The 25,282-nt window shown below is 37.6% G+C and overlaps 1 protein-coding gene across 1 annotated transcript; it reads left to right on the top strand.

Moving 5' to 3' along the window:
• stk24b (serine/threonine kinase 24b (STE20 homolog, yeast)) lies at positions 1–25,280 on the top strand. The gene is made up of 11 exons (XM_067374854.1): positions 1–663; positions 5,855–6,085; positions 14,108–14,164; positions 14,351–14,459; positions 16,738–16,895; positions 17,078–17,263; positions 17,477–17,622; positions 19,757–19,874; positions 19,956–20,018; positions 21,853–21,998; positions 24,388–25,280. The coding sequence occupies exons 1-11, from the start codon at positions 622–624 to the stop codon at positions 24,425–24,427; spliced, it is 1,296 nt and encodes a 431-aa protein (XP_067230955.1). The 5' UTR covers positions 1–621; the 3' UTR covers positions 24,428–25,280.
• The last annotated feature ends 2 nt before the right edge of the window (positions 25,281–25,282 follow it).

Genomic DNA, 25,282 nt, shown 5'->3' with positions numbered 1-25,282 from the left:
GACAAGATGGCGGCCAGCTGGGAAGTGAAGTGAGGATGTCAACATCATTTCTTCAGTTCAAACAAGTCAGGATTTTCACAACCCACCCCCTCGATCAGTCAGCGATATAGTTCATGTTCCGTGCATCTGTTTTAGGAGCCGAAACCGGGGCATTTTTACAGAAACGCGCGCATGTTTTTGCGCTATGTTTTGGAAATCCGTTTGCGCAAAGAGGACCATCAACTCTTGACGAGCGTTCTGGCCTGCATGAACCTCCAAAACCCACTCCAGGAGTCACCAAAAGAGCGTTTCAACGTCAGATCGCACGCCACATCGACTGAAACTCCCCAATCAGTCCGATCTCCGCTGTTTTCTTTGGTGTTTGCGGTGATTTCCGCGATGAAGTGCAGCAGTTCTCATTAAAGCTGCGGAAGTGGAGGAGAGGTTTTCACGCCAGTCATCTTTCAAATGCACTTTCTGTCCACCCGTGGATGCTCTTTACTCCATTACCCAGCTGTAAAATATCTAAGACCGCATTAAAACTCGGGAGGACGGGATCCAGGGGTGCATTCGCTGTATTTTGTCCGGAAACAGTGTTATTTTGCTGACTTGTTGGCCAGTTTCAGTGGTTAAAGTGACGACATGGCTCATTCTCCAGTGCAGGGCAGTCTCCCTGGGATGCAGGTAAGATACACAAAGCATCGTTTATAGTCTTTTCTAGAACTATGGTTTGAAACCACATAGGTGTATTTGTCCCTCACTTTCATCTGAGTAAGAGTTTCTACTCGCAGATAAGTTGCAGAAGACTAAAAATTTGACTGCCTCTTTGTGTTAAATAGTGTTGAGCCTAAACGTGCCTTATGCAATGTGTGTTTTCTACGAATTATGTCGTCTCATTGCTTTCTGCAGGTGAGGCTGGCCACTAGTTGAGATGTTTTCAGTCTTTTCAATCAATGCTACTGACCCACAAATGTGATCATCAATGAAGAACCAATACTTAATTTATATATATATATATATATATATATATATATTTTATTTTTTATTTTTTTTTTTCTAAACTGTTTCAATGACCCTCTAGTACTAAAAAAAAACCCTGTAGTAGTTGACTGGAGGTGGCCTGATTAGGTTAATATTTAATGGAGGTGCTTTCTAAATTGTTGTCCTCCAAGCTTAGTTGGTGATGAAGGACTCAAAGCCTCTACTGTTAAAGGAACACTCCACTTTTTTTTGAAAATAGGCTCATTTTCCAGCTCCCCTAGAGTTAAACAGTTGAGTTTTACCATTTTCTAATCCATTTAGCCAATCTCCAGGTGGCAGTACCACTTTTAGCATAGCTTAGCATAGTTCATTGAATCTGATTAGACCGTTAGCGTCTCGCTCAAAAATGACCAAAAAGTTTTGATAATTTTTCTATTTAAAACTTGAATCTTCTGTAGTTAATATCATTGCGCCTGCCGCACCCATGCTACGGCAGCAAAGTTCCTTGATTATTACGTCGGAATGAGAGTATAGTTCCTAGCCATATCGGCCTAGAAAGTCGCAACTTTTCATTTTCCATCGGTCTTAGTACATGATTTAACTACAGAAGAGTCAAGTTTTAAATAGGAAAAATATCTAAACTGGTCATTTTTAAGCGCGATGCTAACGGTCTAATCAGATTCAATGAACTATGCTAAGCTATGCTAAAAGTGGTACCGCCAGACCCGGAGATCGGCTGAATGGATTCGAAAACGATGAAACTCAACTGTTTAACTCTAGGGGAGATGGAAAATGAGCCTATTTTCAAAAAAAGTGGAGTGTTCCTTTAACAGTAGAGGCTTTGAGTCCTTCATCACCAACTAAGCTTGGAGGACAACAATTTAGAAAGCATCTCCATTAAATATTAAAATGTTGATGCTGTAGTCCTCTAGAGAGCATTAGCACCACCGTAACCTTTCTGGGACATCCTTTATGAAACTGAATTGAACCATGATCATATATGAAGTGGGACAGTGAAGAACCCTTTCAGATTTGTTCACAAAGATCCAAGAAAGAAAGGAAAACGTTATGTGGAAGGGTAGAGACAAAGGGAAAGAGGGCGATGAGGGATGGAGAGATGTCTCCAGAGAGTATCCATCATAACTGGGTCACTTGGTTGGGTCTCTATTCATGCTGGGCCATATGACTGGTCTGCCCTCAGGACGGGAGCACAATCTGCCACCCCAATTAGTTGGAATGGCTCATCGTTCATTTAGGTTGAAGATGCAAGAAGCTGTTGTTGGCTGAGAACCTCCATGTTTTATGGAGACCCTCAAAACTAAAAAGTGTCAGTGTGCGATACTGGAATTATATAGGAGGTCACAGACTTAGAAGTCAACAAATCTGAAAGCTTAGTGATGGATTAAGCGTAGTATTTCCTTATGGGTCACAGAGGAATTGTGGTGGTCATCCATTAGGAACATTTCTGCTCCCACCTGGCTGTAACACACCTCATATGGAGTTTCCAGCTCCCTAAAACACAAACACAAGATGGGAGCCAAGGGATGACGTGGCCTTCTAAAAGAATTTGTTGGCTGTTACACCTGTCAGCGTGCATCGGGATCAGGATTACGGAGATCAGCTGGGAGTGTAGGCGAGCAATCAGCATTAGGGCTGAATCAGGGAGCAAAGCCTTCATCATCTCCATGATGGGATGTGTAGATGACAGCTAATGAATCTCTGAGTGATGCATTAAAGGGCTCCACTGTGGGTGTGTGCGCTTTGAGGAAAGATGTGCGAAAATGATCTGTGTCTGAGAAAATCAATTTGTGTGTGTGTCTATGGTTTTTGTTCATAGGATGGCATCACTAGTTGACAGAGCGCAGATTGGCAATCAGTGCCCAAGATGCTTGTCAACATGCGTCATTTATCACAGTGACTACTGGCCTCTTTTTCTCTCTTTCTTAAAAGCTTTTGTCATCTTTTGAGATATGTGGCACGTCGAGCTGTGTTGTATAAAGCGGCGGTCCTCCTCGGCTGGTGGGTCGCAGCAGGTTTGTTCTGAGAGGTTCAAACGTTGAGAAATGTGTTTGAAAAAACACAGTGCCCGATCAAACTCTCTGCCATTTTGTTTTAAATTCCCTTGCCAATCTAGCCAAATTAGGTTGATGCAAACATGGGCAGGTTGTCTTACCCACAAAAATATTGAATAAAAATATGTAAGGTATTGTTCAAATTTATGGGCTCAGTAAGATTTTTAAATTATGTTCATAAAGACTGCATTTATTTGAAAAAAAAAAAAATACAGTAAAAATGGTTATATTGTGAAATATTATTGTAATTAAAATAACAGGAATAAATTAAATTTTTAAATGTATTAAAATTGATAACAGTGTTGGCAAAGCTGAATTTTCAGCATCTTCAGTGTCACATGATGCTTCAGAAATTATTCCAGTATGATGATTTGCTGCTCAAGAAACATTTTTTTAATTATCAATCAATGTTGAAAATAATTGTGCTGCTTAATGTTTTTGTGGGAACCATTATATAATATTTTTTCTGGGTTCTCTGATGAATAGGAAGTTCAGAAGAACAGCATTTATTTTTAAATCAAATCTTTTGTAACAATATAAATGTCTTTACTTTAACTTTTGATAAATTTAATATGCCCTTGCTGAACAAAAGTCTTTCCACACACACACACACACACACACACACACACACACACACACACACACACACACACACACACACACACACACACACACACACACACACACACACACACACACACACACAAAATAAAACTTTTGAATGATAAATATGGGTTTAAAAATAACCATATGAATTCAAGAGATATTTAGAAACCAATTTGTCAATTTTCCTGTCACACTTATGTTGTGTTGATAATTGCATATTATTGGGCCTGTGAGAATTATCCTAATTTGAAAAGTATTTGTGACCCTGTCACAAAATCATATTTTTATTTTTATTTTTTATTTTTTCCCCAGATTTTCAAATAGTACATTAATGGAAAGCTTATTTATTCAGCTTTCAGATTATGTATAATTCTCAATTTCAAAAAATTGACCCTTTATGACTGCTTTTGTGCTCCAGGGTTAAATTTAGTGTTTGATTTTAAGGACATTTTTACAGAATTTGGTACTGTATTATTGGGTAAAGCTGTAGAATTTGGTCCTGTAGTGAAACCAGTTGAGAAACACTTTAATAAATGAAACCATTGCTATTTGTATGAAATGAAATGGAAAAATCATCTTCAATCACTTTAAACCTTGCTAGAGGTAATCAGGGCTTTCAGCCCTCTATCACATCATGGTAAAGATTTCCCTAAACAGATTTCCTTGATAATTCACGGTACCCTGAGGTACGAAGCATTGGAATAACGTCCTTTAGGCTGTGCGCAAAATCTGCTCTCTTTCATCTTGTATGTTCGGTGCACTAATGCTGTGGCCGATCGGCTCTGTCGTCATCCATTTAACTGGATTTCACACTTTTATGAGGTCCCCATGAAATCCTGCCTGCGTGTACCTCCCGCAGCGCCTCTGATACTGCGCTGGACAAGCTGTTCTGCTGTTGTGTTCGGTGGCAGTATGACTCTGCGTTCGGTAGGTTTACAGTTTATGCTAGCAAAGAGATTTGGAGGATTTTAAGGTCGTGATTTTTTGCGAGCTCAGAGGATGTGCACGGCAGCAGTTCGGGATTGTCTTAAATTCAGGTCACATTGACGGGATAGTCTAGCATGGTCGTTTTTGCTTTGTATTTGAGTGATTTTGATGGAGCGGTGGTGATGTTTGGAACAGGTTTTGGAGGCTTAAATGGATAGTTCACCCAAAAATTAAAATTTACTGTTAGTTTACTTGCCCTCAGGCCATCCAAGATGTAGGTGATGTTTTTTTGTTTTGTTTTGTTTTTTCCATCAGTTGAACAGTAAAGAAGATTTTTAGTGGAAAACGTGGTCCTCGTGATTCATACAATGGAAGTCAATGGGTGCCATCACTTTGAGATTCAAAAAAACATATGCAGACAAAACAATCTCAGTCGTGAAGATTGACATTTGAGCTCATTCGTCATTATACGACCGGAAGCATGGTGTAAATAATGTTCAGTTTCTTGCAAAGAGGGATTGTTTCTCTTTTAAGGACCTCAATATATATCGACACGCTTTCAGCTAAAAATCTTTACTGTTCTACTGAAGAAAAAAGTCACCTACATCTTAAATGGCCTGAGGGTAAGTAAATTAACAGCAAACTTTCAATTTTTGGGTGAACTATCCCTTTAAGTTGGCGTGCAAGAGTTGAACGGTCTGAGGTTAACTGGGTTCCTCGGCTAGTTCTGCTGTTATTTATTCAAGTGCTGCTGAGTTTTAACCACAGTGGACTCTGAAGCGAGCTGCCTAATGCTAATAATGTCACCGCTGTTTGTAGCTCTCTCTGTGTTTCCTTTTAAGAAGGCCTCAGGGGTCTGCGATGTTCAGGGTCATGACTGAGACCTCAGGGAACTTTGGTCTGGTCCCAACCAGATGTGCTTTAGTTCTCAAACATACTCTGGTTCTGCTTCATAGCATTTCCAAGAACTTAGTCAAACCAAACTGTATATTATCTTAAGGCTGCTCAGAAGTCGCATTGCAGTAAGTTTAACCATAACCATTTCAGTGATGCATTGAGATAATTTTAGGTAATGATTTAAGTTACTTGGATTGCTGTAGAATAGAAAACGCTTATGCAATGTTGGCTGTTTCTAGGTCCAAGACTTTTCGTGTAGAATTCTTACATTAAAACATCACATCAAGTGATTTAATGGTACTACATCAATTAGCTAATCAAATGCTTAAACTGCACAAAGTAAAACCAAGTGAAGACCTATACTGAATCTTCTTTGTTCCTTTTCATTACAGAATTTAAAAGCAGATCCTGAGGAGTTGTTCACCAAGCTGGAGAGAATCGGTAAGGGTTCGTTCGGAGAGGTGTTCAAGGGCATCGACAATCGCACGCAGAAAGTGGTGGCCATCAAGATCATCGATCTGGAAGAGGCTGAAGATGAGATTGAAGACATTCAGCAGGAAATCACAGTGTTAAGCCAGTGCGACAGCCCCTTTGTCACCAAATACTACGGTTCCTACTTGAAGGTGAGTAGCCCTGCATATGCCACAAAGCGCTGTAAGGTCACGCCATATGACCTCAGGGATTTGAGCCAGGATGAAACGGGGCTCAAAGCCAGGCATCTTCTGTGTTAACTGAATTCTACTTGGTCTGGACCACAGGGCTTCATTCAGGTCTCTTTGAAAATAATTACTAATTCTGTTCACCAAGTAGGATTATAGGGTTAGTTTATCCAAAAAATGGAAATTCTGTCATCTGTTCATACTCGCCCTCATGTCGTTCCAAACCCGTTAGTCTTTTGTTCATCTTTAAAACACAAATTAAGATATTTGTAATGAAACTGGAGTGATCTCTGGCCCTCCACTGAAAGTCCATTCCACCAAAATGTTGGTGCTTCAAAAAGTTCATAAATATTTCATAATATTTCAAAAGTTTAATCCAAATCTTCTAAGGAGACACGATCACTTCATGAAGAACAGATTAAATTTAGGCTTTTATTTACATATAAACATTGATCAGCTTAAATAAATAGAGCACACCAATTATAGTCAACGGAAGCTTAAAGGGTTAGTTCACCCAAAAATGAAATTTCTATCATTAATTATACACACTCATGTCATTCCAAACCTGTAAGACCTTCGCTCATCTTTGGAACACAAATTAAGATATTTTTGATGAAATATGAGGTTTTTTTTAATCCCCCTTAGAAAGCAATGCAATTACCATCATTAAAGGTCCATCGTTAAAATAGTCAACGTGACTTCAGTGGTTCAACCCTAATGTTATGAAGCGACAGGAAGCTTTTTGTGCAAAAAAACAAAACAAAAATGCTGTTAAAGTAGTAAACAGTACAGCGTTTCCATGTTAATGTCAGAACGCCGACTCAATATCATCCGGCACTTAGACGTACGTCAGCATCACACGCATGTGTCGTGCTGCTTACGTGAACGGCGCCGGCCAATAATGACAGCTCATTCTGTCATTATTGGCCGGCGGGTTCTGACGTTAACATGGAAGCGCTGCACTGTTTACTACGTAAACAGCATTTAGCAAATAGTAATTAATGAATCCTTTCCCTATGTATAGATAAAATGTTATGAAGTTATTCCAGTTCGCAGGTCAAACACGCAAACCTATTGACTAAACATGTAAATGAACGACAAGAATGCATTAAAGGTATTTGGTTTTTCAGTAGGAAAGGTGTCATTGAAGTGGCCCCTAAAGTAATAATTAAAGGGGTGGTTCAGTGGTTGTTTTCAAGGCTTGATAGTGTTTTTGGGGCACAGTTTAACATGTCTTAATGCTTTGGTTTTTTTTTTTTGATTTCCTGCTTTTTATATTTTTCATATATTTTACCTTTATTCTTACCTTTATTCTGTTTCCATTGTCATTCGAACAGCTCGTTTGACTTCCTGCTTCTATGAAGCCGCTCCCTCTGAAATACGCAATGTGCTCAGATTGGTTATCTGGCCCAGTGTATCCAGAGTCAGTGTGATTCACTGAAGCGTCCGGAAACGCCATGCCCCTTACCATTTGTTACCGGTTATGTGCGCTTCGGTTATATTGTATGCTCAATTTGATTATATTGCTGTTTCAAATTGAGCCTGAATCAGACCCAGATGAATAGCAATCGTGGCTTTTAAAGGACGTTTATGAATGGTATTTCATTTAATATTTGTGTCAAAGTGTTTAGATATACTGTTTACGTAGCTTTCAATATACAGTTTTATCCTGATTAAAGCTTTACTGCAGCCGAAAACATGACTGAGTAGTCGCATTTTTGTAAAGGTAGCGTTTAATTTACAGTATGAACAGCTGTTTGTCTATGAACATGGATGTTTGTTGGCGTTTTGTTGAAGTATGCACTATAATACAGCTAACTGGCTGACGAAGCAAAAACGCGTTGGTCTTTGTTTACGTCCTTGATGCAACCAAAAAAATGTTGCGTGTTTTGCAGGGTTTATGATGTCACCAACCCGGGAAGAAGCTTGTTGTAGTCCAAACCGGTCGTTTTTGTAGGCATTAAACTGCCATAACTTTAAAAGACAATATCTCTGTTTGCATTGAACTTTCAGCGCTGTAACTTTGCAGATACTGTTTATGCTCAAGCAGCAACATTACACACTAACTAAAGTTAAAAAATTGAAATCGCATTGAACCACCCCTTTAACAATTTTTTTTTTACAACAGAAGTGATTCAATCAAAAACCAACGTTAGCTCAATAATAATTTTCCTATTGTCACTGAAAAGCTGCTTTGAGACGATGTGTATTGTGACAAGCGCTATATAAATGAAGATCACTTGACAGAAATTTCATTTTTGGGTGAACTAACCCTTTAAACATGCTTACTTGATGCACGAGACATGTCAGTCAAGTATGGTTGAGTTGAGCTGATGTTTACCATATATGATGTGAATTTTGATATGGGTTTGGAACGACATGAGAGAGTAATTGATGACATATTTGTAATTTTTTGGTCAACTTTTCAGCTTTTACCTGTGAAATCAAAGCCCCATTACTCCAGTTTATAAGAATACACGACTGCCTCATCCTCAAGTAGTCATTTTAATATTCTAATTTGGTACTGAAGAAAGCATTTTTTGTTATCCTGCCACCGTTGAAAACAGCTGTGCTACTTAATGAAGTATGCAATTCGCAACACAATGTCTTTTTTCTGTTGCTGAAGTGATGCCAATACACTGACATTTTTATAGTCCAATTTTGGCTTCAAAGAAACGGCTTCCTCTAGCAACTCATCAGTCTATTGTTCTTTTGAGAGATGAAGCTATTCCATCTGTGAGTGTACAATACCGTCTTGAATCAAGACCGCATACTGGATTTAAACAGGGCAGGGAGAAGTGGACGGCCCAGATGCATAAGGACAACAGAGTGTCTAGTCTGAGAAACTGGTCCTCATTTGGCAGCTTTGTTCAATAGTATATGCCAAACACCAGTTTCATCTGAAACTGTGAAAAGCAGACTGGGTTGTGGGCAGAACGTCAAAGAAAAAGCTTCATCTGAAATGAGCGAATTAGAAAAAGTGGTAGAATGAGCAACTTTGAACAATGATTAGACAAGAGTGTTACGGATGGCTGAATCTAGGTTTGAGGTAATGGGAACAATTTGACAGTATAAAAAAAGGTCAGTTTATTAAAAAACTCATGGCCAAGGTCCGCACAGCTGTCATTGTTCACTCAAATATGGTGAATAAAAGTATCAGTTTCTTTCAGGAACATTCGTATTTCTTAGTAATTTCAGTATTTTGAATTATATATATTTTATGTAAGCTGAGCATATATTCTTATTTACAAATGAACTCCATTAAATTTATTTAATTAAATTACCCATAAACCCGAATCAATGGTGCTACTACAAAATAAGTATTTCACTCACTCTGCAGTCTAAATTTAATACGATTATGTAAAGAACATTGAACTTCAGAATAATGCAATCCAATCCTTCTGAGCTGTTTTTTAATTAATTGCTCAACTCGCCAAAGGTATTGTTTTGATTCAGCCTGATGAATCTTTCACTGATAGCCCTTTTCCACCAGAATTGTTTGCGTTCTGGAGCCAGAGCCTGTTCTCGGCCAGGCAAACTGGAGCCGAACCAGCCGCGTATTTCCACAGAATGGTGACGTAACGCTACTATGTGTTGTTTACTTGCACATCCAGGTATTTGTGCAGGCAGCGCAAGGACTTTCATACTGTGCACGTTTGATGCGGTCCAAGTCCGAGTGTGATTGTTCCCTTTGCCTCCTGCAGAGTTTGTCTGGTTTCACAATCAACTTGATTCTGTCGAGCTCTGGTGTGTTTGTGTTTATCTTGGAGATTGATGCGCAATGTTTGTAAAGTTTTAGGTTCGCTTTTTTTGGTTCATGTTCAAATTTATGAGAAGTTGATGACATTTTGTTCCACAGTGTACCTAGGTAGTTGGCTAAATCTGGAAAATAGATTGCGGCAAATGTTGTATGTAAAGCTGTTACAAAGTAATAACCATCATACCACGTTTCTGTGCACATTTTTTCAGTTGATGTAAAATTCAGACAGATCAATATGACACAGCTCACACGATGACCTTAGTTATTACTATTTGGCACGCTGTCAGACGGCAGTCCATTTCCCACTGTGTAGTGTAAAACTAAGCTTGTGTGGGTGTTCTTTAAATAAGCCTTGCAACCATTTCAGGCTTTCTGACTCATGCTCTTTCCTCGACCACCGCATAATCTTTGATGCCCCATTTAGAGTTGTGATTGTCAACATTAAACTTAAAGGATTAGTTCACTTTCAGATGAAAATTGCCCCAAGCTTTACTCACCCTCAAGCCATCCTAGGTGTATATTTCTTCTTTCTGATGAACACAATCGGAGAAATATTAATAAATATCCTGACGCATCCGAGCTTCATAATGGCAGTGAAAGGGACCAATGAGTATGAGCTGAAGAAAGTGTCTCCATCCACACGGCTCTGGGGGGTTAATAAAGGCCTTCTGAAGCGAAGCGATGCGTTTGTGTAAAAAAGAGAAATCCATATTTAACAAGTTATGAAGTAAATATGTAGCTTCCGCCAGACCGACTTCCGTATTCAAGTTACGAAGAAAGTGTAAACTGGCATTGCGTCAGTTACACTTTTTCTGTGAGTTGAATAGGGAAGATGTAGCGTAAGCTTTGTGAACTGCAGGAGTTTTACACTTTCTTCGTACGTTGAATACAGAAGGTGGTCTAGCAGAAGCTAGATATTTTACTTCATAACTTGTTTAAATATGGATTTCTCTTTTTTACACAAACGGATCGCTACAGAAGGCCTTTATTAAGCACACGTTTTAGATGGATGGATGTGGATGGAAGCACTTTCTTCAGCTTATACTCATTGGTCCCATTCACTGCCATTATAAAGCTCGGATGCTTCAGGATATTTATTAATATTTCTCTGATTTATGTTCATCAGAAAGAAGAAAGTCATATACACCTAGGATGGCTTGATGGTGAGTAAAGCTTGGGGCAGTTTTCATTTGAAAGTCAACTAATCCTTTAAAGGTGCCCTAAATCAAAAATTGAATATACCGTGGCATAGTCTCAAACACCATTGCTTCCTCCTCCTTATAGAAATCTAATTTAAGAGACCTCCAAAGAATCTCAACATAATACCGACTGTTATGTAACAGTCAGGATCATTAATATGTATGACCCCAATATTTGCATATGCCAGCCAGGGAGCAGGGAGCGCAAGATTTAAAGGGGCCGCAGCCTGAATCGGTGCATAGTTAATGATGCCTCAAAATAGGCAGTTAAAAAAATTAATTTTACAAAAATCTATGGGGTATTTTGAGCTGAAACTTCAGACACATTCAGGGGACACCATAGACTTATATTACATCTTGTGAAAGAATGTTCTAGGGCACCTTTAAGCAGAATTATGCTGCATTCGTGTGCTATCGGAAATTTCCTACTTCCAACTTCTGAAGTCGTGATTACGAGCTTGTTACATTCAAGTGCTTTGTTGTCAGAAAGAACAGGAATCGTGGAGGACACTGGGTTTATTTTTGCTTATTAATGGGGAAAATCTTATTAAAGCCAAGATGATAATTAGGATCCCTTTCAAATACAGGCTATTTTTGCTGTCAATTGATTAAGAAAGTTAACTAACTAATCACACATTTTACTGTAATTAATCATGATTATTCGCACCTAACATGAAAGTTTTTAACATATTTTTATATTGTAGTAATTTCACATTTAATCTATATTTTAAATATTTGATCTAACAGGTAGGAAATATCCATAATCAAAGCAGTTATCAAACACGTCACAGTCTTCGCTACATAATTTAGTTTAAAATATAGATTAATTTTTATTAAAGCTACAAAAATTATTCAATTAGAAGTAGTGAGTAATTTTCTTTTTCTTCTTTGATTAACAATAATGACAGACTGTTGTTAGGCTGCTGTCACATTAAGACCTGCTGCACATGACACAGGTCTGCATCCTATTTTCTCACAACTATTTGTGTTCATTTAAAGGGGTGGTTGATCAGCTATTTTTGAAGGCTTGGATCGTGTTTATGGGATGTATAAACATGTGTAACATGTGTTCATGCTTTTGTTTAAAAAAAAAACATTATTTTTTACATACTTTCTCTTTATTCTACACCGCTGTTTCCCTTCTCCTAAAAACGCTCTGTTGAGCTCCTATTTCTATAAAGCCCCTCCCTCAGATTGGTTAGCTGGCCCAGTGTGTTGCCGTTCATGTCCCAGTTTTAACTAGGAAACTCATATTTATGATAATTCCGATAGCACATGAAGGCAGCATTATCCCCAGTGCCACAAATGGAAGAAGAAAATGTAGGCGTTCACGTAATGATCAATTTAAAAGGAACCACAGTGAAGTGCTTTAAAGTCACTCTTCTTTCTGTTGTGTGTTTAAAGCCGCTAGCCTGAAACAGAGAAACACAGACAGCAGCTGTAATTTCGGCCTGAGGGAATATACATGTATTTTTGGAAGAGAGAAACAGCCCATAGCATCAGTTATTACTTTGAAGATCTGTAACGATGAACAGGAAGTGAAATAACTGGTTCGGGTTTTTAAATAACTATATTTTAAACTACATTTTCTTGCCTGTGCAAAACTCGCTGTTAATTAACTCACAGTGTTTGGTAATCAATCGCTAAGTTCTTCCGAGTGGTTTAGGATGTTGCCAAGATATCCTGAGTGATTGCTTGGAAGTTCTGTGTGGTTGCTAGGTGTATTTTTACTGTCCCATGTGAAGAGAGCCCATTCTTAAGATCAAATTTTTCCCCTAAAAGTGTGGTCACATAAGTGAAAATTTGGCTGATTTTCTTAAGCAAAATTGATTTATCTATTGTCAAATTATCAGTAGTGTAGTGATGTATGACGCACAGCTCACACAGAAACTGCTTTTAAACCATCAGATTTTTGTTGGTCAACATGTCACATCTGCATGACCAACCCGTTGTGAAATCAGCTTGGAGAAATCTTTCGTCTTCACATGAAATTCCAGATTGCATTGATTTCAATTTCAAGCTACTGGGTTTTGACCATAAAATTTGCAGCACTTTAAGACTGCCTGTTCAAATATGATTTTATTCATTATTTTTGCTGTTTTTGCACATCCACATACTATAACAACCTGTCACAGAACAAAGTATGAACAAAACGCTTAAAAGCCTGATTGTTCAGAGCGAGTGAGGGATAATAGATTTAAAAACTACCTACAAAGATGATATATTTTGCTTGGCTCCCTCCTTCACTGCAAGATTATGAGATTTGTATGCTTGTTTTGTTTTTTATCTACCTAGTGAAAATCATAAGACAGATCACTTACATAAGTGACAGCACACCTCTCCTCAACAAGCCACACAATTTAAGGTATCATTCATGTCTGTAACTTAAAATATACACCAAATTTTAATACTTAATGTCTAGGAGTCTGAACGAGCATGTACCAAAAGGATCTCAATAAGAAATGAGTGTGCACATTTTTGGCTCGACATGTCAGTGCTGCAGTGCACAGAAGACTCTAAATTAATTATTTCAGATGCAAAAATACCTGAGAGATATATACAAAGCACTCGCCACAGAAAGATGAAAGAATTCACAGAACTTTGTAGCTGTGCAATAAATTAATTGTTCACTTTTAAGAGGTGCTTTGCGTGCTTCTTCATTTTCAGTGTCTATATACACACACACACACACACACACACACACACACACACACACACACACACACACACACACACACACACACACACACACACACACACACACTGAGGCTCACGCTCTTTCACTCTTAAGCTCATCATGTGAGGTGGGAGGTATGTAACCCAATTTTCACTCTTCCCTCTCTCTCAGTCTAGCTAATCCCAAATTAAAGGAGAGATTAGGATTACACATCTATCCTCTCACTAGCAAATACCCAGACTCCTCTGGAAAAGTTGTTGTTGTTGTTTGTTTGTGAGTTGATGGATTTTTCTCGCCTTTCGATGCCCAATTTCATTAATTCCTCTCTCCATCTCTTTCTCTTGCTGTAGGACACAAAATTATGGATTATCATGGAGTATTTAGGTGGTGGATCTGCCCTGGATTTGGTATGATATAACCCAATAGAGCCTAATGCAGCTTTACGTTGCTTTATGTAGCTTTTAAATTGTTTTGTAATGTCTTATCCCTTATTTTCCTATTAAATATGTGTCCACGTAAAGTCTAAAACATACATCCATGTTTTTGGTTGTCATGATCGACTAGGCTTGTGTTTGATCATTCTTCTCTTTCAGCTGGAGCCTGGTGCCCTGGACGAAACGCAGATCGCCACCATCCTGAGAGAGATCTTGAAAGGCCTGGAGTATCTACACTCTGAGAAAAAGATTCACAGAGACATCAAAGGTATGGATGTAAGAATCAAGGTCATCTTGACCTTAGACGGAATGACCATCTTATGCATATTGCACACAAAAATGAAAGAGTGGGGCAAAATTCCAAGTTCAGATCTCCTTTGCAACTTTCTGGAGTCAGGATACACTTTCAAGGTTCATTTACAAAATACCAGGTTTCTTCACTTCTGTGGGTGATTTGTCTAGGTTTACAAGGTACATAACATAGTTATTAGCAAGTTTCAGTTTTACAGGTTCATGTTCATGTAAATTATAGTTTTTTGTATGTTGTTGCAGTCAAAAACACATTGTATTTGTGATTTGTCTGCTTAGACTCAGGGGTCTCAAACTCAAATTGGCGGGGGGCCGTTTCTGTGATTGACACCTCATAGGAGGGCCATATTAACATTCGAGCGCAAGAAAGTGCAAAATTTCAGAAAATTTACTTTCCTTTGCATTATTTCTCATTTCCTTCAGATTTCATTAGGCCTACTAAAAAAAAATTATACCTATACTATAAATATTTTATTTACCATACTACATGTAAACAGCAGTGTCTCTCTCATTTTTACAGAGTGTAATATAATTATATAATACTATTACTAATATAATACTACTAATATAATACTATTAATTGCAATAGTCTGGTGCAACTCCAATAAGGTGCATGGAATAAAAAAATTAGTAATTAAGGAACAAAACCAGCAACACTTGTGGTGTGGAGGGGTTAGAAATAAACAAAAAGCTGGAGCTATATATATATTAACTTTATTTTGCCAAAAAATAAAAATCTTATTGTTACATACATTATTAGTTTTTAACATTTACACAGCTGAGAAATAATTGTCCAAGATGCCGTTTGAGCATCGGTAACGTTTAATGGCTGCATCAGACGCGTTTCGGTGGTTTTAAATCGACGCTCGTGACTTAAAGTCGAGTGCTTTTACTGTAATTTAGGCAAGCGCGCTCGTAATAGAAGCGACGCGGTTGAGAGCGCGGCTCATGGTTGCATAGCAAAGACAGACACCACTGGAGCGAAAGCGCTTTGGAAAGATGGAGAATGCGGCGCAGCCGCTTATGTGACGCGATATGTGAATGCCCTCATAGAAAGGCGACTTTTTCTTTGCATATCAGACAGGTAGTAAATAGAGAATAATCATAATAATAATTTAGTTGAACCGGATTATGTTTTATTTTTGAGATCAGTTGTGGGCCGGGTAGAGGGGGAGGGCGGGCCGGCAGTTTGAGACCACTGGCTTAGACCAATGCATAAAAAGCAGCAGATGGTCTGAATAAAAATGCAGATTCATTCTTTAACAGTAGGTGGCGCTTGCGGGAAAGCAAAAATACAGTGGATATCCCTGTTAGTCAAGGCGCTACAAAACTTCCTGTTCCTGACACCCGCTTGTCAGTTTTTACTTGTTTTCAAACATCCGTTCAGAATTTGAATTCACAATGGTGTTTATCAGATATACAAAATAAAAGAGTACAAAGACAAGGGAGCCATTTCTGTATTCTTCCTCTGCTATTCACTGTCGCTTGGCAAAATACACCAATTTGTGGTTTTATGTAACTGCAGCGGCTCTGGGCATGTGACCAAAATTGCGAATCCCATTGGTTGGGAAGTTTTCTTTGCGTTGCAAATGGAAAGGATTAGAACATCTCTCCGTTTACAAAAAAAAAAAAAAAAAAGTCACAATGACAGCATGCGAATGTTAATGTCGGTCTGAACAAATGCATTAGGAGATAGGAAGGTCAAAAGTAAATATGGCCTTTATTATAATGGGTTTATGTGAAAATTGTTTTAAGTTCACTCAAGTTATTTTAAGCCTAATAAATGTTGAAATTGACAGCTTTCAGGTGTACTGTAATGTTGAATGTCTATAATTTATGTTTAAAAAAAAAAATCAGTTTCATAGAGACATTAGTAGCAGTATTAGTATCAGTGATACTGGCCTTCATTCATAAAAAGATGCCATTAAACAAATATTTAAAATATACTGTCTTTAAGTTGTCTCTACATTAATTTGGAAAGTAACTGTGAAATTATTACAATATAAAAATATTAGAAACACCAATGTTTTTCATTGCGATTAATTACAGAAAAAATGTGCATTTTGTAATTAATTTCTCTGTATTTCCATGGACCCCCTAGCGCCCCTTTGAGGCTCTCTGATGATTCCCAGACGCACGTTTGAACCGCTGACATAAATAACGTATCTCAGTGTTTGTTGGTACATTCTAGCTAACGCACACTTTCCCTTCTTCCCTTACTTGCTTATTTTTTTCAGCTGCAAATGTATTATTGTCGGAGCAAGGGGAGGTGAAGCTGGCAGATTTCGGTGTGGCCGGTCAGCTCACAGACACACAGATCAAGCGGAACACATTTGTGGGAACGCCCTTCTGGATGGCACCAGAGGTCATCAAACAGTCCGCCTATGACTCAAAGGTGAGGGTCGCTGTAGACACGTCAAGGATGACTTAGTAGCTGGAAATCAGTCATTGCCTCAGACGTCTGGTTCTGGATTTGGTGTTGATTTAAAGTCTTGTTAGTTTTTTCCGTATGATTCATTCTCATTAGAGATCATGTGGAAGTAGAACGGTCATGAAAACCTTTTGCGTTTTTTCCAGGCTGATATTTGGTCACTGGGCATCACGGCGATTGAGCTGGCTAAAGGAGAGCCGCCCCACTCTGACCTGCACCCCATGAAGGTGCTGTTCCTCATTCCAAAGAACAACCCTCCTACACTGGAGGGCAACTACTGCAAACCTCTGAAAGAGTTTGTCGAGGCCTGTCTAAACAAAGAGCCCAGTTTTGTGAGTATGATTGTAGGGGATTCCCAGAGGTCATTTCCTCCTGTCTGATCCTTCTGGCAAAACAGTTTATTCTATTTCTGCTAGTCAGGTCATGATCTTTTCATGGTTATGAAGGCATGTGCTATAATTGTACCTGCATCAACATTGAAGTTTCATTTCAAAGGACTTGTCTCACTTTTTTTTTTTTTTGGTTTGTTTTTGTCTTCATCTCAGAGACCGACAGCCAAAGAGTTGCTGAAACACAAGCTAATCGTGCGCTATGCGAAGAAAACATCCTATCTGACGGAGCTCATCGACAAATACAAGCGCTGGAAGACCGAACAGTCCCGAGCAGAGTCCAGCTCTGATGATTCTGACACGTACGACACTCACAACTAAAATGCTTACAGATGATAATTCTGTCATCATTTACTCAACCTCATGTCTTTTCGTATGGGTACACATTTCTTGCTTTTGTGAAACATGGAAGATGGAAAAAAAAAAAAAAAAAACGCTGTTTGGATTTACATAGGCAAATACTTAAGAGTGTATTTTTATTGCTGTGATTATTATGTTTCTAGCATGTTATCTTTTAACCCTAATTGATGGAGTGTGTAGTTTTTCATTTCTTGAGCAACCATGTAGGAATCATGACCATATTCCAGGATGACAATAGCCAAGTTTTCATCCCTTTTTTTTTGCTTTTTTATTATCGACAAAGCAAATACGTGCAACAAAAATAATTGAAAATTTGCATCTCCAAGCTGTTTCCATCCAGTTGGCATTTTACCAATAAAATAGTGTGCGTAATGACATCATCCCTAAAAAAAAAAAAATGCATTGTCACATAAGTTTTGTTATATCGCTAAAAAAAGAAAAGTTCCCTTGAGCCGTTTCCATACGTAATTTTGTGTATATCACAAATTTGTACCTTTTGCATCCCATTTTTAAAATGTACAGAGTAATGAGACAATTGAAATTTGCCAGTAGGCTACTGTGTATTTAAATAGGAAATACAAGAAGATGAGTGCAAAGTTGAACCGCTCGTCTGACAGGACTTAACCGCCTGTATTTCTTGACTTAAGCACTATTTCTAAACAAAAAGTGTATTATAAACAAATATTGAAAACTATCGAGATTTTATGCACAAAAAATAAAAGGAAAAAGATTGTGTTGACATTTGAGAAATTTTATCAACAAATGGCATTTTTATCAGCTACATTTTAAAGCGCTAAACCTTTTTTCACAAAAAAAATCTTGGATGGAAACCTGGCTACTGTAAAGATTCATCAGGTTCTGGTTGGGAAGGGAGCATGAAGAATCATTTTCACACATGAATTTGAGTCCAGACCTTAAATTCACTGAAAGTCTTTGGGATGTGCTGGAGGAGACTTACACAGTGCCCACCTCTTGTATTGTCAATACAAGATCTTGACCCAAAATTGATGCACCACTTGATGGAAATAATAACATCACAACATTTATTTCCATCAAGAGGTGCATACATTTTTGGTCAAATATGAGTCAAAAACACTTTAGACTTTTCTCAAAATGTCCTCTTTTATGTTTCACAAAATAAAGAAAGTCATCAAGTTTTGGAAGGAGATGAGTGCGAGTAAAAAAAATGTCAGAATTTCCATTTTTGCGTGGACTGTCCCTTTAACCCAGAGATAATTCAACTAGGAGACATATTCTCATGTTGTTTTATGTCAGCATCTTCAGAAATGGTTAATATGTATAAGTGACCGCAAACATGGTCTTTTATTTTACTTTTAATGTATTAAAGCTTATTCAAGACTATAACAATAACAATGAATGACCAGAGCAAATTTACATTTCCACTGATGGGAAACAGGGTAACAATTTACTTAAAGCCTTTATGTATAATGCATTATATAGGTGTTCATAATGTATGTTACAATGCATTATACTTTCTAAAGGTGTGTTCAATGAATAGATGTGGATTATATCTGTGGTTACAATTATTTGTGAGACCATACAATGCATTATAAGCTGCATTACAGGGCATAATTAATGCATTAAAAATACTTTTATAGTGCATTATATATAAAGGCTTTAAGTAGTGTTAACGAAAACAGAAAACTGGTAGCATGCTTGTTGTAATGATTTTAACATATTATAAATATGCAAGAAAAAAAAAAAGGAAAAAGATAACCCAACTTGGTGTGAGATTTTGACACTTGACTATCCAGGGTTAGTAATTAGAACTATGAACCATGTGAACATGTCCTACATATGAACCACTATGAAATGCGGAAGAACAACTTCCACAATACAGTCACATTTTACTTACAAGCTACTCTGTTAACTAGTCAAAAATTAAATAGCTAACTGTAACGATTGTGTAATCTAGAAGATGTTAAAGTTTTGTTCCACTGCTTGTTTTTGGCCCTCTCCTAAAAGCCTTTCTTATGCATTCCATTTCATTTCCCTTTCTTTTATTCCTTTGAAATGAACCCCTCCCATTTTCTCTTGTGTCTTTGTTCCACTCAGAGAACCGGATGGCCAGGCGTCTGGTGGGAATGACTTTGGCAGTGATGACTGGATCTTCACCATTCGAGAGAAAGACCCCAAAAAGCTGCAGAATGGAGCCAGTCCAACAGGAGAAGAGGTAGGTGACCGCACCTGACTGTTGTGTTGAGTAAACGGTTCTTTATCTCACTGTGTGACTGGACGTCCTATGCTTTCACAGGAGCCCAACAAGAGGCCCCTGTCCCAGAGTCTGTCCACCGTCATCACTCCAGTCTTAACCGAGGTAGGAAGTGTCATCAATAACTGCCACAGTTGAACTGTCAATACTAAAATCAGCCATTTATGTTTAAAGACCCAAGTAAATTTGTACTGGTCCAACCCTAATAGGGTTTGAAAACAATTTATAAATAATAATAAAACAATTTTTTTTTTTTTTTTTCATTTTATTCCTTATGTTGGCTCCCATTTCACCATTTATCCAAGGTCCATTCACTTTGATATTTATGGCTTCGCCACTAATATATAAAAGATATCAGAATAAAGATTAAAAGTGTCCCTTGAATGCCTTTATTATATCTTAAAAGCATCTTTTGAAGGTGGCCGTCACTCCCTCAGGCCTCTTACTAATCAGTATGGAGCAATGAGGTATTTGAGGCGGAGAGCGGAAAATTGTGGGATGCTGGGAAAAAAAGCTCAGGGACAAGTGACTGCACACTAATTTGTTCCACCCTCTCCTTCGTTGAAGGACAAATCCTTCCATTTCCTGTCATTCTCTTCATAAGAGTGCACACTGTAGTCTTGACTGGACTCTTGACTCGAAGGAGAATGTCAGATATATATATATATGGAATATGTGCAGCACAAATTAAAACAATAAACAAATAACTCCGAACTGCTGCTTTGCTGAAAAAAGGGATGTTTGGTTTTACATAACATTATTATATAGCTATAAATAATCATAACTAAACTCTTATATTAACTAATATATAGTATTGTAGGAAACACTTTACAATAAGGTCTCTTTTGTTAATGCATTTACTATCATTAAGCAATACATTTGTTACAGTATTTATTAATCTTAACTAGTTAACTAGTTCATGTTAGCTCAGGCCCATTAAATAATATTAACAGATACAACTTTTTATAATGTATTAGTAAATATTGATATTAACATTAGCTGGGATTAATAAATGCTTTAGAAGGACTTTTCATTGGTAGTTCATGCTAATTTTTAGATTTAGTTAATGTTAACAAATGGAACCTCGCTGTAAAGTGTTGCCATATTCTTAATATTTATAATTAATATTATATTATTCAGTACCATTTTATAATATGTAATATTATTTAATTAATAATATTATAATAGTATGTTATAATTTTAGGGCTGTCAAACGATTAATCACGATTAATCGCATACAAAATAAAAGTTTGACTTTGCCTAATATATGTGTGAGTACTGTGTGTAATTATGTATATATAAATACAAACAAATTAATGTATATAGTTAAGGGAAATATCTTATTTATGAACAAAATATTTGTATTTATATATAATATAAATTATATAAAAATATAAATACATATACTTGTAAATATTTCTCAAATATATACATGAATGTGTTTGTATTTATATATACATAATAATTACACACAGTACTCTCACATATATTAGGCAAACTCAAAATTTTATTTTGTATGCGATTAATCGCGTTTAATCGTGTGACAGCCCTATATAATTTCATTTTAATTAAAGGAATAACATTTTTATTAAAAAGATTGTGAAGTTGATTGGGACACTTTTTGCCATTGAGATGACTGGGGAAAAGTGTTAAAAAGTTAAAAAAGTTAAAAAAAAAAAAAAAAAAAAAACTTTTTTTTTTTTTTTTTTTCCAAAGAATTATGTATTACTGTGTGGTTATGTAATATGTAAAAAAAAAAAAAAAAATCCTGCAAAAACAGCAGTATTAGGATATATACTGTTATATAAATTAAGATTACTTATACCTAGTTTTGTTGCCAGTGATCTGAGCTTGTAAAAGTAAAGTTATGGGTTAAGTTCTCTAATAAATGTGTTTTGGATAAGGCATCAGCTGCATGTGAAATGATGTGTGTCCTCAGCTGAAGGAAGGGGCAGGAGAGGCTGCAGCAACGACAGTAAAGCCTGAAGTTCTGGAACAGCTCGGGGAGGCCATTTTTCTCGCTGAGGAGGCATATCCAGGGATCTCAGATGTCATGGTCACCCAACTTATTCAACGGCTACAACGGTAAGGATTGCGCACTAGAAGGGCATACCATACCATACATTTCAGATTCCTACATTATAATTGTCCCAAATCCGTAATGTAATAAATACTTAATATTAGAAATACTGCTAACAGTATAAATTAGATGCCAGATATATTATATATTCTTTTAACCTTAATTTATGATTCTTGTTTCGTCCAGAGTTTTTGAACGAATCTCTTGAAAACATGATACATCAAATGAACAGTCACTGTTTGCTTTCTACTGGCATAGCAATGTAACAGATACACTCTTTATTTGAAGCGTAACAGTTTCAAAGGTCATTTACATCACTACCGCAGCATCAGTGTTTATATCCGAACTATAAACTTTTATCCCAATACTTTCTGTGCTTACATTTCTCTCTGGGTCAGCGTATTTCCGGTGTGATCGTAATTATAAAGGTTTAAAGGGATAGTTCACCCAAAAACGAAAATTATCCCATGATTTACTTGCCCTCAAGCCATCCTAGGTGTAAATGACTATTTTCTTTCAGAAAAACACAATCAGATATTTTTAAAAATATCCTGGCTCTTCCAAGCTTTGTAATGGTAGTGAATGGGGGGCTGAGATTTTGAAGCCAAAAAAAATGCATCCATCCATCGTAAAAGTACTCCACATGGCTCTTGGGGGTTAATAAAGTCCTTCTGAAGTGAAGCGATGGGTTTTTGTAAGAAAAATATCCATATTTAAAACTTTAAAAGCTTCCGGCAGATGACCGTACACATACTGTGCAAGTCGACTTGCGCCTCAAGAGTAACCATTGACGCGACGTATGACGGTCACGGTTTAAACAAATAGAGCTGTGCAACAAAGCTCTTCCTCTCTTATATTGAAATGTCTGACATTTCTCGTTAAAATTCTCATTTTAGACTTCCAGTTCATGACCAGTGTTGCGTTTTGTTTTGCTCTATCCTCTGTGCTTCCGCGTTCGTCGTTGTGTCATGAGTTGGGTCCGATGTTACTCTTCTGCCGCAGATCGATGTATATGGCCGTCTGCCGGAATCAATATGGATTGATTTTTTTTTTTCTTACAAAAACCCATCACTTCACTTCAGAAGGCCTTTATTAACCCCCTGGAGCCATATGGATTATATTTGATGCATGGATGCACTTTTTTTGCATCGGAATCGCACCACCCATTCACTACCATAATAAAGCTTTGAAGAGCAAGGATATTTTGAAATATATCTCCAATTGTGTTCGTCAGAAAGATATAAGGTCGTATACACCTAGGATGTCTTGTCAGGGTGCGTAAATCATGGGATAACTTTCATTTTTGGGTGAACTATCCCTTTAATAGACAGTGGGATCATTGTGTTTGAATCAAGATTGTGATGTTTTAAAGGTGCCATCGAATTGAAAATTAAATTTACCTCTGCATAGTTGAATAACAAGAGTTCAGTACATGGAAATGACATACAGTGAGTCTCAAACTCCATTGTTTCCTCCTTCTTATATAAATCTCATTTGTTTAAAAGACCTCTGAAGAACAGGCAAATCTCAACATAACACCGACTGTTACGTAACAGTCGGGATCATTAATATGCACGCCAATATTTGCATATACCAGCCCATGTTCAAGGCATTACACAAGGGCAGCCAGTATTAACGTCTGGATCTGTGCACAGCTGAATCATCAGACTAGGTAAGCAAGCAAGAACAACAGCGAAAAATGACAGATGGAGCAATAATAACTGACATGATCCATGATATCATGATATTTTTAGTGATATTTGTGAATTGTCTTTTTAAATGTTTCGTTAGCATGTTGCTAATGTACTGTTAAATGTGGTTAAAGTTACCATCGTTTATTACTGTATTCACGGAGACAAGAGCCGTCCGTATATTCATTATTAAACACTTGCAGTCTGTATAATTCATAAACACAACTTCATTCTTTATAAATCTCTCCAACAGTGTAGCATTAGCCGTTAGCCACGGAGCACTATCAAACTCATTCAGAATCAAATGTAAACATCCAAATAAATACCGTACTTACGCGATTAGACATGCTGCATGAACACTTTGTAAAGATCCATTTTGAGGGTTATTTAGCTGTGTGAACTTTGTTTATGCAATGATAGAGTCGAGAGCTCGGGAGGGGGCGGAGAGCGTAAGCAATTAAAGGTGCTGCAGCCTGAATCGGTGCATTTCTAATTATGTCCCAAAATAGGCAGTTAAAAATTGAATTAAAAAAAACCTATGGGGTATTTTGAGCAGCAACTTCACAGACACATTCAGGGGACACCTTAGACTTATTTTAAATCTTGTAAAAAAAAAAAACATTCAATGGCACCTTTAATGAATAATCATGCATCTATTGATCAAATAGTAAGCTTCCTTCATGCACTGATTTCTTACATGCAGGTTCTCTAGGGGAAGAACATCATCCTCATCGCACCAGTGATTATTCCATTAGCCTGTCCGTCTCTCTTCAGTCCCGCCCCCGGCATCAGCTCAGCGAATCCTGACACCAGCAGACTCTGTGACGTCTACCCTGGAGGACCAACTGTCCTTCACTAGCTTATCAAGAGAACTTATCAAACTCCTCAAGCTTCCCCTAGTTTCACTTTTCTTTTATAATCTCCTGGAACACTCTTTGGAGCGTGTGTGTGTGTGTGTGTGTGTGTGTGTGTGTCATAGTATGGTTGTAATGGAGACCGCTTAAGCAATGGACAAAATGTAGATGTAACTCCTTTGGCTAAGCACAGAGTGAGACTGAGGCAGGTCGTTTTGCATTATTGCACCCGAGCTTTTGGAAGAACGCATTAAGTGTATGCCATCGCAGGGCGAGGAGACCGGTCACCGCCTCATTCACCTGAAACAAAATAGTGTGCATGACTCCGAACAAAATGCATGTGTGAAGACGGATGTCTGTTGGTGTGCGTGCGCATCCAAGCCCTGATGTGAAGGAGATTGCAGTTCTCACGCTGAAATCTCAGGTAGTCTGCGACAAGCAGACCAGTCATCCAGGAAGACAGAGGGCGCTATGTTTGGATTTGTGTACAGATCTGTGTAAATAGTCTCAATTTTACAGACCTTTAAAAGAGATGATGGATTTTTGCAAATGAATCACTGTGTACAGATGGCCAAGAGCTTCTGTAGATATTGTTAGAAACAAAAGAAGGTAAATATTTAAAAATCAAGCCTCTGAAATGGCCATTACTGAAATGCCTTGCCTTTTTATCAAATGTACATTTTTGGGGGTGCTCTGTTAATTTTAATAAGAAATTAAAGGGTTTTACTCAAGGTTTGAGATCCT

This window comes from Chanodichthys erythropterus, chromosome 21 (genome assembly GCF_024489055.1).
Source record: "Chanodichthys erythropterus isolate Z2021 chromosome 21, ASM2448905v1, whole genome shotgun sequence".
Lineage (NCBI taxonomy): Eukaryota > Metazoa > Chordata > Actinopteri > Cypriniformes > Xenocyprididae > Chanodichthys > Chanodichthys erythropterus.
This window is presented reverse-complemented; position numbering and strand designations above follow the sequence as displayed.

Coding starts and splice junctions, on each gene's coding strand:
- stk24b (XM_067374854.1), top strand. CDS start 622: ATGGCTCATTCTCCAGTGCAGGGCAGTCTCCCTGGGATGCAG. Junction 17,623..19,756: donor AGCTCTGATGATTCTGACAC/GTACGACACTCA, acceptor TGTTCCACTCAG/AGAACCGGATGGCCAGGCGT. Junction 19,875..19,955: donor CCAGTCCAACAGGAGAAGAG/GTAGGTGACCGC, acceptor ATGCTTTCACAG/GAGCCCAACAAGAGGCCCCT.